The 17236-nt window shown below is 34.1% G+C and overlaps 1 protein-coding gene across 4 annotated transcripts in view; it reads left to right on the top strand.

The window, feature by feature from the left end:
* CNTLN (centlein) overlaps positions 1-17236 on the top strand; it is a 203810-nt gene that overhangs the window by 86129 nt on the left and 100445 nt on the right. For 2 of the 4 annotated variants that reach the window (XM_082783244.1, XM_082783245.1), the window contains exons 9-11: positions 2759-2932; positions 9432-9557; positions 14654-14775. In XM_082783244.1, the coding sequence (XP_082639370.1) occupies positions 2759-2932; positions 9432-9557; positions 14654-14775 (422 nt within the window). The remainder of the gene's footprint in view (positions 1-2758; positions 2933-9431; positions 9558-14653; positions 14776-17236) is intronic. The other 2 variants (XM_082783246.1, XM_082783247.1) reach the window with 2 other exon arrangements.

Consider the following 17236-nt stretch of genomic DNA (forward strand, 5'->3'; position numbering starts at 1 on the left):
CTAGAGCTATCTTCTAGGAGAAGAAGTGGATAGGGGAAAACAAAACAAAACCAAGCAGGAACCCTGTTCCTCTGCTGGTCATATTAAAGTCAGTTGCAGAACTTGACTGACATACAGGAGCAAGGATTTGATCTATTCTTTGGCTCATATATGGATTTACATTTCACAACACTGTGAAATTCATTTTTGATAGATGAAACTAAAGATAAATGAAACAGTATTAAGTTAATCATTAGTTAAATTGTTTCATTATTGTAGCTCAAAAATCAGCAACATTTAACAGTTCTAGGCTTTTAGAAATGTAGTCGTGGTCAATATGAATTAAAATGCCTATAGCAGACTGAAACTGTAGATTTCATCTTTAGTTATTATGTAAATATATAGTTATTTAGTTATAGTGTAAATACGTAGTTAGTTATAACGTAATAGTATAGCTTGCATTGCACTTAGATTTTTATTTATTTATTTTATTTACTTTTAGCTGAGAAATCAATAAAATTGGCTATATTAGTAGGTGTATGTCTTTCTAAATAAGAAAGAACAAAGGTCAGTTAAAAAAAAAAAAGTATATAACTGAAATATAAATAAATTTCCCATACCAGTTGGCACTATTTCTGTCCTTTAGGTTGTTTCCAGTACCAAATTTTTGGTTCAAATGAACTAAAACACAGTTTTCTTTTAAGTGTTCTTTCCAATGCACAGCTTGTCTACTCATGTTATCGTTTTCCTTTTTTCCCCCTTCTGTGTAGACTTTTCTTTTTGATATAGACTGGTCTTGTGCCGATCATTGATGGAAATTACATCTGTTTGCAACTCCATATGGCCTAAATTAGGCAAAATAAGTAACAGAAATTATTTAAAGAACAGTCATCAAAACATGGACAACTTTTATTCTTTGACAACTTTCCTATGCTTGTTTGCTGTATAAGGGGTTATACTTTTGTTGACAAAAGTGCTTGGTAATTCTAATTTGGGATTTATTTGTGGAAACTGAGTTTATGAAAAGTTATGTTTATGAAAAGTTTCATATTCTGCATAGCAGGAAATCAAATAGCTATGTCTATTACTCTGTTTTTGTCAAATGCTAAGCTTACTAGAGCGTTTGTTTGCTAGCAGTGTGATTTTAATCAAATTTGGACCTTGCCATTTCTTCTTCAATTGGCCTGAATTTTGAAATCATTTGCTTTGCTTAACCTTTTTTACATTGCCTTTTCAGATCTTTTCATTTTACCCACCTCCTTTGTGTTACTTAGGGCATTCCAGTATTTGAAAGAATAGGAAAAGATGATAATTTTACCTAATATTTTCTTCTCAAGTGAAATGAGTATTTGTCTTCTGGATATGTTCAAAACATTGCCACCAAATCAGGTTGTCAGAACCCGTTTACTTGGAAAGTATAAAATAAAACTTCTAGTCAGTCTCAAGGAAATTTTCTTCTGGATTGAGCTTTGTTGACTGAAGATTTTAGTGGTTCATAGCTGATTGTCTTTGATGAGAACACTGCTGGCAACAGTGTTTTCATGAGTTTGCCCTAGTCAGTGCAATACAAGGTCAGCTGGGTTGGCTCAAGACAGTTACATTGGCTTTTTAAACTCATATGCCCTTCTATTCCTATAATAAAGTAGGGAGGGGCTTTACATCATCCTTTTCAGCACAAGTGTTGGGGTGGTAACCTCCAGCTGCCTGGTTGTGTTGACCATCTGGGAATTATATTATCTTTGTCTGGCACAGCTGTTTGCAAGGTGAATGTCTGTCACCAGCCTTAAAGCACTGTGAAGGAGTTTGGAGCTAATACATTTCCATTTGTGATTGCCATAGACTACAACAGACACATTAATGTTGTCCGTGCTAAACTAACAATGTTTTGCCTTGTGGTTGTGATGGAGTGGGGTGTGATCACAGGCAGTAATGAAAACTCAGCTGACAATAAATAATTTGTCAAGCGTGGTAACTCAACCACTCTTAGTCATTTATACACACATGGAGTCCTGTATTAGACATTGGGGTTGTGCTTTAAAGATATCTGATACCAATGAAAATACCTGTTGGTCTGAAAAGGCTTCACCTCATGCTGAAGGTGAGCAGTGTATGGCAGTATTGCATCATGCCATCGAATTAATATGAACTGATTGATAACTGGGTAGAGTCCTGGAATTTAATGGCTTCATGAAATTACATATGTGGCTTGAATAACACTGTGATCTAGGATTGATATTGATATTTTCTGTAAGTTTTCAGTTTGACCACAACACTTGTGCTAAGTATATGGGCATCATGGATTCAGGTTGTGTTGATTTATGTTAAAAAGGTATCTTTCTGAGGCAGTTTCTAATTAAGAATATCCGTACTGACAGAATATGCTGGCAGAATTATTTTTTACCCATTTGATAGGGCCGGTTATACCTATCAAATGGACATTTAACTGGAAACGAGTCTAGGAGTAAACATTGTCTTGAGATTTTGAAATGCAATAGTATAGTAGTACAAGTTGCTGCAGAAGAAATGTCCAGATAAAGGAACTGCTTTTAGGAGTGCAAATTTGAATTTATAAAATATGATATTGTTGTTTTGAAAATGTTAACACTTAGCAATCGAGTTTTGATTTTGAATTCATAATGTATCTTCAAAGGCAGAGTTATTTACCAGTCTCACATTTCCTGTAATATCGGTAAGATGTTTCTCTGGGCAGTTTTATTTATTTGTTATGCCTCTGATTTTATTGTTACTAATATAACCTACCTGTACTATCATTTTCTAGGTATTTCAACAGCCTTCCTTAGGTGAGCTAGAGTGTCTTATCACCATGCAAAAATCTGAAATTGAGCTTTTACAGGAAAAATTGAAAAAAACAAGTCTTAGCTTAGCAGAGCATAATTTGTATACTACGGAAACTCTGGAAAACAACAATATAAGGACTGGAAGAAAGCATAAGGTAGGATAGTGTATTGTCTTGTGTATTTGTGTCTAAGTAAGGCTGGTAAAGCCAAACATTTTTGCTCAAGGGTCCAGATAATAATTTTAATATCTGTTGATGCTGTTTATAATTCTGGAAGCTTGTTTGAATGGTTTTTGTGTTATCTGCCAAAGACTTGTTAAAATAGCTGTTGGGAGTAGAAAGTTTTACCTTATTAAATACTGAATAAGGGGTTCTTAATTAAATGAAATATTTGAAAGCTAAATTCTTTGTAGGTTTCTTAAAATGAATATTTATCAACTATTTTGTTGTGTTTACTAGAATGACCATAATTCCCTAGAAGATAAATGGGAGGAATATAAACAGTTATTAAGATTTTATAAATGAAACAGATTTTAATTTTCAAAATTCTATTTTTAAAATATGACATAGTAACTTATTTTTTCTATGAAGAACAGCAATGATGTACTTTTGAAGTGCATACTTTCAACTGTTTTTTTAACTCTACATAGTGCTGGTCTGCCTCTTCCGTGATAACTTGCCACTAAGTTTAGGCACCAGGTAACATTTGCAAACTGAAGCTAATGAAAAAATCTGTAAACAATTCTGTGGCTTAAATTGACTTATGAAATAAACCTAAGTCATTATATTTGTGAGTGTGTTCAGTCTCTTTCCCATGTAAATTTTCTGTTTGATTGTGATATGAATATGGAAATTTGAAATATGGAAAACTTGAAACAGATTTCTGTAGGAAGGAAGCAAATAGGAGCATGCTTCTGTGATATAACTAGTCTGCAGGAGTGGACCATTGATTTACTGCCTTGGAAAACTCATGTATTCCTTCTGCTTAGCATCTCATATTGTTTCCTTTGAAAACTGTATGACTTGTTCTGTCTGAACATTCTGCACTGCATGTTATTTTTGGGAAAAGCTGTGTTTTAGAACATTTGTATTAGAGCACTTGAAGTTTAATGTTTGATGTCCATCAAGAAGCAGTGGATCTCACAGTTTTTGAAATTTGGGCTCTACTTCATAGGGCTATTTAAGAGAAACACTGTTGCTCAGACTGTCCAGATTTCCCGGTTTTCCTTTCCTTTTCACTAGATAGCTAACTCAGAGTATTTTTACCACCATATTCTACTATGATTGACTTTCTTTTCGCATGTCTGTACTGGGTGCAGGTGCCCAGGCAGTGCTGGCATCTGCTGGGGCCTCCTCTGAGGCGAGGCCAAGGCTGCACCGTGCTGGACATGGCTGGCTCCAGTGGCCCCACCACAGGGCACGGTTGGACCCTGCAGCTTTGGCTGACACCTCTGGGGAAGTGCATTTAAGAAAGGGCAAAATGCTGCACAGGAAGTGAGGAGTGAAGAGAAAAAAAAAAAAGAAAGTGCTCTGTGAACAGCAAGGTCAGAGAAAGAGCAGGAACAGGTGCTCCAGGCACTGGAGTGATATTTGCCTGCATCCCATGGAGTGGACCACTATGGTAGATATCCACGCTGCAGCCCATGGTGGGGATCTGACACTGAAGCAGTTTCTCCTCACAGGAGCTGTGGCTTGTGAAGGCCTCACTAAGGAGCAGGGAAATGTGTGGGGAGGAAGGAACAGCAGAGGGAGTGAGTGCAGCACCTACATCCCTTCCCTTCTGCACTGTTCGGTGGGAGACAGAGGACTCAAGAGTGAAGGAGTGCAGTGGAGCCTGTGAAGCAGCAGGGGGAAAAAGTCTTGTTTAAATTTGTCTTTATTTCTTACTAGCCAAATCTATTTTAAGTGGCAATAAATTAAATTAAATTTCACCAAGTCAAGTTTGTTTTGACTGTGACTGTGAATGGTAGCCAATCTCTATTTCTTTATTTAACCCCGTGGGCATTTTCGTTCTCTTTTTCTCCCTGTCACTGAGGGGAGTGAGCCAGTGACTAGGTGGGTGTTAAACCCTTAAGCAAAGTTAACTCACTACAGCATCATTAAAAGTAAATGAGTGTGCTGTTTTTGTTGTGAACTAATCGCTGTATCGGGGGTAAAGCAACTAAAACTTAAATACAGCTAAGCACCAACTTTAAAATCCTGTTGTAGAGAACCTTTTCCTTGTTCAATATGTAGATACAGCAATGCTCTTTCAATACATGTCGTTTGATATATACACTTTTTCATGTGTCCATGCAGTCTGTATTAAAACTTTTGGGAAATAAGTTGACAAAGCTCTTTTTATATAGGCTAGATGCTAAGGAAAACTGTAGAAACATTCTGGCTTTAGGATCACAAAACGTAGGTATAAAGTACAAATCAGTATTGCTGTCTTTGTTGATGTTCCACTGCAGTAGATTATCTTTCCATTACCTTGTTCAGCCTTTTATGACAAACTACTCAGGACAAAAGTTATTAGCAGGAAGAATATTTTGGATATATAATTCATTTTTTACCAGGATGATTTTTTTTTGGCTTCACAAAGACTCTGTCGTTTTAACCCTTCATCTCCTCTTATTTGTATGTATTCCCAGGATACAAAGAACAAATATACATGGAATGACTTCTGATCAGAAAGAGAATGTTTTGATTCCTTTCTTCTCTAAAAAGCCATTTTCCCAAACATTTTGGGAAAAAAAAATAAACAAATAATTGGAAAGGTGTTAAGAAAAAAGGCCTCAGGACAAAAGAGAAACTTGCACTAGTGTGATAAATTGGGATGTGGGGTCATGTATCTTTATACCTATGCCTATGTTTGATTCTGCAGAACGCATTGATGTATAGGCTAGTGTAGAACACCGTGATTGCAGAAATCCAAATCTTATGCCTGATGTGGTATAGAATCATAGAAACGACTTGCTCTGCAAGACAAATGATATGGTGGTTCAAAGCTTTCTTAAATGTGCATGTATAGTGTCATTTTCATGGTAAGTGCAAACTTACAGTCATTTGTAACCCGCACAGTTCAGTCTCTGTTGAAAGTGTAATAGCTGTTTGCCATTTTCTATGAAGAATTAAAAGCTAGTTGCTTAATCTTCACAGAGCTCCTTTTGGAGCTAAAACTTCTTGCCTTTGTGAGCTATGATTTCTGTTACCTGATTAATCAGTCATCCATATTCTTGCTAGCCAATTCAGTAATATAGCCCTTGAGGGTTTTTATTTATTTTTATTTTTATTTCTTGTAGCTAAGCTTTTAAATACCACTAAATAGATCTAAAACTTGCCATTGTATGATACATGGGAATTATAATTGTTTTTTATTGATATACATTCTACAGCATTCTTCTAAGTATTTATATAATTTCAAGGTACAAAAGATCTCTTAAAAGGCATGAGTTAACTTGAAATACTGATAAATTTCCTGTTGATACATAGTGAATCAAGAATTTGCCATTTTTCCTCTCCTAAAAAAACCCTGCATCTTTTACTCTGTCAGCCTCTGGCTCAGCTTCAACAACGTTTCTCACTTTTTTCAAGTCATAAAAAACATTAAGATTTCTGCCCACTGTCTTCAGTGCTGGATCTTGGCAGACATTGATCTGAGTGCTACAGAAAAGTTCAAGGCATTTCTTGCTGAACTTCTCTGTTGTTTTTTGTTGTTGTTGTTTGTTTTCTTGTTTTGTTTTGTCTTGTCTTGTGACTCCAACACAAAATTTAAGAAATTCAAAAACTTTACTGTTTCCACCCTCTCCCTACAGTGGTACCACATGGTACCTGCTCTGGTAATAGCAGATTGTTTTAAAAAGAAAAAATATTTACTTTTTTACATACCTGTACCTCCATTATCAGTTAATGTGTATGTGTCACATCCACTTATCAGGCATTTCTTTACATTATATCTTCTATCACAGTTTCATATTCACTAATATTACAAATTGTGTTTGTTTCTGTTTGTCTGCTATTTGCTTTAGTGTTTTGTAAACATGCTCTAGGATCATTTAATGGAAAGCCTTTTGCTTCCCTTTACTGGCTGGGCTTACTATTCTTTTCTCAAAAAAGTGAGCGTTGTTACTCCTAAACATTTAGAAAATGTTTAACACATTACAATTGTGTACATTTTTAATACAGATGTGTCTAAATTTGTGGAATGTGGAATTTGAGGATGGAATTAAAAATTAAATGCCTAAGCTTGACAGCAGCAGCAAAGTTTTCAGTTGTGAGAAGAGTATTACAGATGCCATCTTCCAAATTGAGTTTTGCAGCAGCCCCAGGCAATCAAATTACAGTATACTTTACTACACAGTCTTTTCTGTCTTGGTAGGAAAATTTAACTGCCTTCTTAGCAAAGATTGCCTTCAGACTACCTATCTGCAGCTGTGAAGCCCAGCCCCAGCCCCTTCTCTCCACAGACCTGTAGTCTGATCACTAAACAGGTAAAAACATGTTAAAAGGATATCATGTTTCTTAATGCACATCCCTAATCCCACCTATTCTCACAGAGAAGTATTCCCATGTCTATCAATGCTCAGATTTTTTGTTTTATTTTCCATGTCTTGGCCCTGTATTTCAATTGTGGAAAAGATTCACAGCACAATCCCAGGTAGCTATCAAAAAAAATGTGTTGTATTAAAGAAAAATGGTTAGACTCACTGTATCATATCTTTGATTAAAGCAGCAAGACTATGAAGCTCATGTTTTTCCATACTTTTTCCTCTTTTCTCCATTCCTTCTAGAGTTCCTTCTAGTAGTTTCCCTTAGGAGTCTGGTGACAGCTGGTCCAATTCTTTCTCTTTATTGTCCTCTTCTTTGACAAAGGATGCAATACTTTGGCCTTGTATTTCTGATTTCAGAGAAATATTTTCAAAATCTTCTGTATATATAACTATAAAGTTTAACTTTTTATTTACCATTTCTTCAAAAATAGTGTTCTTCATTTTTTAGGGAAAGTTAATATGACTTATGGAAACTTATGGCAATGACTAGGAAATCTGATAGTTCTATTTCAAGCATTGTCTTTATTCAAGAAATTTGGGACTTTGAAGGTGGTTAAAATTTTTGATATGTTGATCTTGAAGTGTTGCATTTCAGACAGTTGAAAGGGATTGATCTGATTTTATGCATTGTAAATAGCATTAGTGATTAATATTGGCATCTATTAAATGAAGAGAATTTTTGGATATCTCCATCAGAATTATTAGAAAAAAAAATTAGTAGTCTTACTATTTCAAAAAGAATGACTCTTAGTCACTACAATGTTATACTGACAATATAAAACCATAAATTTGGAAATATTCTTGTAAATGTTCATTTAAACTTCCTTTTAGTTTCTTCTGTTATATCAAGGAACTGACATGAATATGCAAAATACACCTCTTTGACATTCAGTTTGTATGTTGTACTAATATTCTTTCCTGGCATTGCACCTTTTTTTTTTTTTCTTTTTTTTTTTTTTTTCTGATCATTCAGGCTTATTTCAGAAGTAAAAGAAACTGAGATCCAAAATTACAAGCACCTTAGCAATATTTAAATTCTTAAATATTTGATACTTTTATTTTCTATTATTTCATGATACTTTTGTTTTCTCCCTTTTTTTTAAAATGCATGCAATTTAAAGTGGAAGTACAGTGTCTTGTAAACATTTAATACTTATAGATAGGGGTCAGAGAAAAAAAATGCCAGTTCCTACGTAAGGTTATCTTTAACATTAAATTTATGTAATAGAATAATAAAAGTCTTGAAATATATAGTATTCAAGAAGACTTCAACCTGAATTCTTGTTGTTGTAAAACAGTTATTTTAAAGAGAAAATGGCAACTTGCAACAACAATAATTGCAATTGTATGAAGTTTTTATTTGACTTCATGTACTTCTGTAATAGCATTTTACTTTATAGGTGCTAAGCGAATGTTAGCAATTCTCTGTCCTTAACCAAAGTTATTCAGAAAATCACAAAGTAATTTGATGAGGTCTTTCTTTCTTTGCCATAAGGACATATGACATAGAATGAACAAGAAAGCTGCCCAGTTTAAGTGTTACTTTCACATATTCTTTCTCCAGATTGCTATATGAAGCTGTACATAATATAAACACATATTCTTGTCTCTAGTTAGTCACATTATAGTTAATGACCATATGGTCATTATGGTATAAGATCTACTGTCTGTTGTATTTATATTCCTCAAGCATATTGTTCCTTCAACTTCACAGTGTGTTAAACTATTTCAAAGGGAAAAAAATCCTTTCCCTCTTGTTTCTGGTTGTCCTATCAAGTGTAACCTTGGACCCTTATAGAGCAATTAGACCAGCCTCTATCCCCTCCTTTGTAATGAGGTTTCTTGCATTTCTGAGTCTATAACCCTTTAGTCTTCCCTAATGGGACATCATTATTCTGAAAGAAACAATGTAAATGTAAATGAATATTCTCATTAACGAGTCACAGAGAAACCTTTAGTGGTAGCGCTGTGGTAATTCTGCTTGTTATTTCTCTGGTATTCCATGCAGATTTTTTTTTTTTTATAATTCATTATTAGTATTCAAAATTACTTCTTTAATTCTGCATGTCTTTCATAATCCGGTGTTCCAACTAGTTCAACCATGTCCTTGTTTTATTCTCCAGGAACCACCTGTGAAACGTTCAAGGTCTCTGTCCCCAAAGAGCTCTTTTAGAAAGTCAGAGGAGCTAAGGAAGCTTAAAATAGCTGAAAGGAAGATTGAAAACTTAGAGAAGACCCTACAGCTAAAGGTGAACATTAAAAAAAAGTAAAAATAAAACACCTTCTAGGTATAAGCTTGCATAGATAAAGATATACCAAAATAAACAGGCATTTAAAAACTGCAAAATGCACATATTATTATGGACTGTTAGCATAAGAGAACATTCTCCATTAGTTTTCATTTTTCCTTTACTGCAGAGAATGTTGTGTTGATTCTCCTGCAGTCCTATGAAAGACTAAATTTCAAGCTATGTCATCAATGATATGTGCTTATTAAATACACTTTCAAAATTTGTTTCTAAGGATACACATTTCAAGAAATTCATGTGGTTGTATAGAAATAAAGTGAAGCACAAAGTACAAGGATTTTTATTTTTTATTTTTTATTGTACAGTGAAACCAGTATTTTAAATTTGGAAGTCAGTTACTTGGAACAGATATTACCCCTTGTACTCTTAAAAGTTACGCCTCAGAAGAAGTTGTTCTAACAAATGCTGGAACAAGAAATAAAAGTTAAAAAAAAAAACCTTTCTTAGTAGAAAAGCTTCACTGAGCATAAATTACAATTGCCTATTTTATCCCCACTGTATAGATTTTTTAAAATTTTATTTTAAATAATACCTTTTGAATGACCTACTGGTTTCAAATTATATCTCTGAATATTCTTTCAAGGCAGTCAAACAAAACCAAACTCTGGCTGAATCATATTTTCATAAACATTTACAATCATTTAAAATTTATTTTTACCTTCTCTTCATTTTTTCAGTTGTTGTTGTTACTCATGTTTAGGGGCATGCAATATGAAAGATATATTAAGTACATGCAATTTAAAGCAGAATTTGTTATATTGAATGTGTTGTGGTAAATGTCAAGTGAAAAAATCAGGGAGCCTTACAAAGCATATTCCTGAGCTTCTTCCTTATTCTCTTGTGATAGGTCAATTTTACAAAAAAAGGTAAGCAGGGATGTTATTTTAGCACAAATTGAAAAGTTTATCACCCTGTATACCTGAGAGAATCTAATCCAAAGTCCTAACACACAGAAAATATGAACCTGAAAGATGCATCAAAAGAAGCATGGCCCATGGGTCAAGGGAGGTGATTCTCCCCATCTACTCTGATCTCACGAGACCCCACATGGAGCCCTGTGCTCAACTCTGGGGCTCCCAGCACAAGAAGGACATGGACCTGTTAGAACAAGTCCAGAAGAGAGCTGTGAGGATGATGAGAGGGCTGGAGCACCTCTCCTATAAAGACAGGCTGAGGGAGTTGGGGCTGTTCAGCCTGGAGAAGAGAAGGCTCCAGGGAGACCTTATAGCGGCCTTCTGGTATCTAAAGGGGGCCTACAGGAAAGCTGGGGTGGGACTCTGTCAGAGGTGGAGTGATAGGACAAGGGGGAATGGCTTTAAACTAGAAGAGGGGAGATTTAGGTTAAGGAAGAACTTATTTCCCATGAGGGTGGTGTTGCACTGGCACAGGCTGCCCAGAGAAGCTGTGGATGTCCCCTCCCTGGAAGTGTTCAAGGCCAGGTTGGATGGGGGTTTGAGTAACATAGTCTGGTGGGAGGTGTCCCTGCTTATGGCTGGGGAGTTGGAACTGGATGGTCTTTAAGGTCCCTTCCAACCCAAACCATTCTGTGATTCAGTGGTTCTATGATTTAGACTTAAAAGTCTTAAAGACTGTCTCACTTGTGGCATTACATTCTGAATTCAGTGAGGCCATTGCTAGCATGGCAATAAATTCAGCTGTCACACCATTAGTATCAGAATAATTCTATTGGTATTGTGTATTTTCTGTATATTAGTGTCCTCTCAGGCATTGCTTCCTGCAAAGAATAATGCATGTGATCAGCTTTTTTGAAAATAGCACTTACATTATTGCCTATTCAAGCCAAGAGTTGACTATATAATTACTTGAAATACACTTGCTGAGAAAAATTAAAGAAACATCTACAAACAAACATACTGATGATGCATATTCTGAAGATGAGATTGTGATTTTTATCCATTTTTCTAAAAAATTGGTGACACTAAATAAATACCGTTGATGCCCTGGTCAGTATTACAAAGGAACAGAAAAAGGCAAAGTCCCATTATAGGGTTTTCCAGTTCTCCCCTCCTTCATTTCTAACCAAGCAAAGTTGGCTCTTTCTATTCTTGTAGCTAATATAAGCAGGGCAGTCATGTAAATCCTTGGTGTCCATAATTTTGGTACATAATCTGTTTCGTTTCTGCACTCCTGGGTGTACTGAAAATCCTCGATTTCACCCTTCTTGATGGAAGAGAATGTCAAAGGAAATAAGAGTGTTTGATGGATTTTGTGTGACATATTGTCAAGCTAGTACTAATGCAAGTCCCCACAAAGTACATCAGTGTATTGCTTGTCTTTAAGGAGTGAATAGAAGTTTGGTTGCCAGGAACTGGATATTTCAATGAGCTAAGAACATTTGCTTCTCTTACGTCCCATCTCCTTCTCTAGTGTCTAGAACTGTGATCCCTGGCATAGTCTAGAGAAGATATCCTGACCTTTGGGGGAAGTTTACGAAAAGTGATAGGAGAATCTTCTTTTAAATTTTCTTAACTTTTTTTTTTTTGTTTTATGTTCAAAAATTTTGCTGAGAATTAGAACCAGAATAAATAAATAAGTCTTCAGGGCCAACTTAATACATATTTATGTGAGAGAAGGCACACTATTACACTTAGTTTTGACTTCATGTGTAGTTCTGTTCTGTGGAGGGTGTTCAGATGTAGAAAATATATTAATATTATAGTATTGGCACATCAGTAGTTGTGAAAAAAATATTTTTGTAATTGTCAGCTTCCTCACTTCTTCTCAGCCTGAGTATTCAAATAATTGAAGCAGTATATTTTTTGATTCCATTTTAGTTAAACTTTTACTTTAACAGAAGTTGTTACAGGTAATTTAAAGAAATAACATTTTCAAATAACGATTAGAATATATGTAACTATATACATTTTTTGTCTTATCTGAGCTCCCTGCAAATAACAGGATGACTTTAAATAGCAGTTGGGTACTTTCTTTTGCAGACTGGACTTTTGTCTTTCATTATCTGATGTGAAGTATTATAGAATGTCAGAGGAGAGCTAGAGAATAACCAGAGATCCACTGCTAGAGATGATCTCTCTGTCCCATTTCTGTCACTATATAGATGACTGTACACAAGACAGTCTATTTATTATAAAATGTAACATAATTCAGTCAGAAAGAGGTGGAACTAACTGAACTTATAGAAATAACAGAGTAAATTTATTTAAAAGTTTTGAAGTCCATAGTACTTTAATAAAAGAGAGCAATTAGACAATTGTCTGCTTTCTGTTTCTGTAAGAGCAGAGCAACTGGTAAGGGTATAACTGTAAGGGAATAGATTTTGAAACAGGTAAGCAATAATGAAAAATGTAGATTCATAAATAGGAAAGGCCAAATTCTGCACTTGGTTACACCCTTGAAAGGGCATTGACACTAATAAACTTCTGAGGATTTATGCCAAAGATACTTCCCAGTGTCTTACCAGTCTTGATCAATTTTCACTAGCAACATCAATGTCAGAATAATGATTTGTGAACTTCACATGAAAACATAGCATCTGTAATTGTATTCTTGTCAAAATTTCCTCATGTAGCATCAAGCAAATCTTGGTAATAGTCTGTACATCCTTTGTCATAAATTGATCTGCATTTTGCAATTTGTGTGACTTTTTAAAAAATATTCTATTATTTATATGAGCGACTTAAAACAGGTTGAAGGTACTTTGTAATTAAATCTAAATGTATCATTACATTTACACTAGATATCAATGTATTATCTAGTTTAGAGGTTGTTCAGGAGAGAAAAAAAAAATTTGAAAAAGCATTTAAAGATAAGGTCACTGTGGAACTGGTTTATATTCTTAAATCTGCTTTCAGTGTAGCTTGAGTCACTAACAGAAATCTTCTCATTACATGTACTATAGCATATGAAATTTTAGCTGATGTTTTTCAGCTTTGTTTATGTATTACGAAAACTGGGCTGCGTTTTAGAAGCCAAGCTTAGTGTAAGTATTCTGTAGTTAGCTCTTCTGTAGAAACCCTTGCCATGTTTTTATAGTGGGATTTAATTTTTATTACTCTGACTGATGGTGTATCTTACACACTGGCTAATGCTGAAAGCCCCCCTTGCATGTAAGCATGCATATAATGCATACAAATAAAGTATTGTGATTAATGTAGGCATTAAGGAACTTGTTCTGTAGTCACTCTACAAGAAATATTCTCATTGAACTGAAAATGCAACAATGAGAACAGATTTTATTACAGGATAATGTCTGGTGAATTCTTTACTACTGTATGCCAGAATTCAACTTGCTTCATACTGTAGAATGCCATCTTCTTAATGTTCTGTTTATTTATTTTTTTTCCAGAGCACAGTATTGTCATTTATGAAAACATGATTATTTTACAATATTTTATTTTTTTTTCTAACTTGTATGATGTTATCTTTTTATATAAGTCAAGGCATACTTTATTTTTTCATTCTGTAAAAAGGAAGATTTGGATTAATTAAAACTATTGCAAACTTTGTTTATCTTTTTTGTTCGTTGCATAGCTAGAGGCCAAAGTCTAGGTGTTGCAGGTTTGTCTATATATATTTATATTAAAAAAAAATAAAAAATGAGGATATCCTAATGCCATTTAAATTGACATTTTTATAATGTAGATTTCAGTGTAGCCAGTGGTTTCCTCCAAAATGCACAGATAATTTTCCATGCAAAAAGAAAAGAAAAAAATTGCTTCAAAGGAAAAGATAATGCCAACAATCCTTTATCAATCTATGTTTAGATGTATTAAACCAAGGCATTCACAAGATGAACACTGATACTCTGATAGTCAATTTTCTAAAATTTCTCAGCAGCACGAAAAAAGTATTTTTTTTTGCCACACTTTCTTAAAAGTAGCAATAAGAAAAAGTAAATTTGCATGTGACCTCAGGGACAGTGATTCTTCATCTTTCTATTTAGATTTCTTAGGCTTTTAATGTAACTTAAATGGAAATTTTGTTCTGTGACAACTATGTGAAAGTCTCTTAAATTTTGCCAAACTCTAATTTTGTTTCTTTTTGGTGCTATACAGACACAAGAAACTGATGAGCTCAGAGCAGCCTATGAAAAACGCAAAGAGAGGCTGCAGATGTTACAGACCAACTACAGAGCACTAAAAGAGCAATTAAAGCAATGGGAAGAGAGTGATAGCAGGTAAGTTACATAGCTCATTAAAAACATTTCCCTTACACAAGAAATCTGAACAAAATTATTATATAGGTATTCAAAAGAGAATTTGAATTCAAGGAAGAGGCTGCTATGTGGTGATCAAGACTCTATCTCGTGTTAGAGCAAAATATAGAGGTATACCTCTATAGGAGAAAAAATGCAGTTGTAACCAAGAGTAAAATGTCTTGAACTGACACCTTGAGTTATTTTATTTAGGATCTCATTTTAAGTCTGAGTACTGGACAAAGGTCAGCTAGGGCCTGCTGATTATGCTTGTCTAATTCCCCAGCTGATTAATTTGCTGACTGTGTATGTTTATAATTTTCTATAATGGAACAATTGTCCCTTATGTTTCAAACAGTTTTTAAAAAATAATTTTGTTCATTTAACAATAAAGCAGTAATAGCCTGTGTGTGAAGCATTTCATGATTCAAACATGAAGTGAAGCTAATCCTAAAATCCCTTTTTTTAACAGTGAAAAAAGAATGTATGCATGAAAAGCAAGACGTTAAATGATTATAAAATCAATTATTTCTGATCATTTTACAGAAATACTGCAGTAATATATCTATGAATGGGAAAAAGAGAGAACATGAAAAGTTTACCACAGCAAAATTTAAATAGTGAAGATTCTATGTATAATTTCCCCTTAAATTCTATACAAAACAGTGAACATTTTATGGAGAAATTCTTTTTTTTGAAGTTTTTAGCATGAAGTTTAGGTCTATGGTAAACACGTGCTTTTATTGATGACATTTCTATCACTTCAGTTATCAAACACTGCTCAAGTACAATTTTTAGGCCCTATTTCAAGAAACTAATGTTAGAAGGTCCTTATGTCCTAGTGGCTTTAGTAGGACTTCAGCAAGCAAAACCTAACCTATAATATGCATATACTAAACTGTAGGTTTTTACTAGAAATAATTTATTTATTTATTTATTTTAACTAGAAAAAAATCGTTCAGTAACTACCGAAATACGTATTTAGCTTGACACAGACTTTTAAAATCTATCTCTAGCAAAAAAAAACAAGTCACAGAAATTGCTGCAAACTGATAGTAAACTGCTGCAATTGATAGCCATTCAGGATGTCCATTGTGACATAAATTGTGACATTGTGAATAATAAACTGTTGCTTATAAATTAATTGTTTGACCCATTTGAGTACATTTGTGGTACTGTGTGGTACTATGGCATTTTCTTAAGTATGATTTGTCTTTTAAAAAGAAAAAAACAATCTGGATGAAAATGAAGTAAGGTACAAATCTGCTATATGCATTGGTAGCACAAGATTTTTTTTTTGAAATGTTAAAGCACAAGTATATAATAGATTTGTTTAAATTAGGAAAAAAAAGATCTTTAGGAATAAAAGGAGAATTTAATCTTGTAGCTCTCTATTTTATTTTCAGTGCAAGCTGGAAACTTACTGGATTTGTAAGTGGCTTATGAAATGAAATCATTTATATCTGTGTCTAATTCTGAGTAGGCATTCATGGTCCACAGAGAGATCAAAACTGAAAAAGTACAAAAACTCAGCCTAAAGATAGTAAATTCAAACTTTGATATATAGTGAAACACTGTGAGAGGAAAAGAAGAAGGACAAAAACAACTTCAGTTTCTGTTCAAAATGAATGGGGGCAGCTTGTGTTGTGATGGGAGTCTATTTGGAAAAAAGTAGATATTGGATAAAGTGTAATATAAAAAACTTTATTTGTTAATCTGATTTTTTTTCATTTATAATTAAGACGCTTTAAGAAGTAGGGGGTTTTAATAAGTTTTGTCATCAGGACAGGATTCTATGAAGCTGTCATATGATATGCTAACAGGGTAAAGTAGCCAAGACACAAATAAAAACAGTCTGTCAATTGTTACACCTTACACTTTCATTTTGACATCTCAAAAAGCTTTATATTGCTTATGTAATGTGAATTGTGCATTAAGAAAACAGTACTGGGTACTTATGTGGCACTTCTGATCCTTTGTGCAATGGAGGACCCCATTCTTTCTGATTCTTCATAGATTAGTGTCTTTTATCTAGACGGCAGATGATGGAACCTGATCCACCAGTCAGTGTACATACAACTTTCACTGACATGTGTGACTGCGAAGATGATGGGGTCTTATGAGGTTACGATGTTCTCGGAGAGTTAATTTCAGTACCCAACAAAAATTTAAATTACAGACAGTTTGAAGTTGGATGTGTTTTTAATATTTTTTATCTTTTGCATTTTAGTACGCATTGAAAATATTAAACTGAAAGAGAATTTTGTGAAATATTTTCGTTTGCTTCTTCCGTTCTTTTAAGTTCAGTACACTTTTTCCTTATTTTTTTATTAGGCAGTAGATCGACAGTTTGATTATTAATAGAAATTCCAGATTGTTTGTGGGGGCATTAGGAGAGCTGGTGTCTCTCCATTTTTTTATTTTTTTTTGCAAGAAATTGGGT

The sequence above is a fragment of the Aythya marila genome (assembly GCF_965140915.1).
Source record: "Aythya marila genome assembly, chromosome: Z".
NCBI classification, from domain to species: Eukaryota; Metazoa; Chordata; class Aves; order Anseriformes; family Anatidae; genus Aythya; species Aythya marila.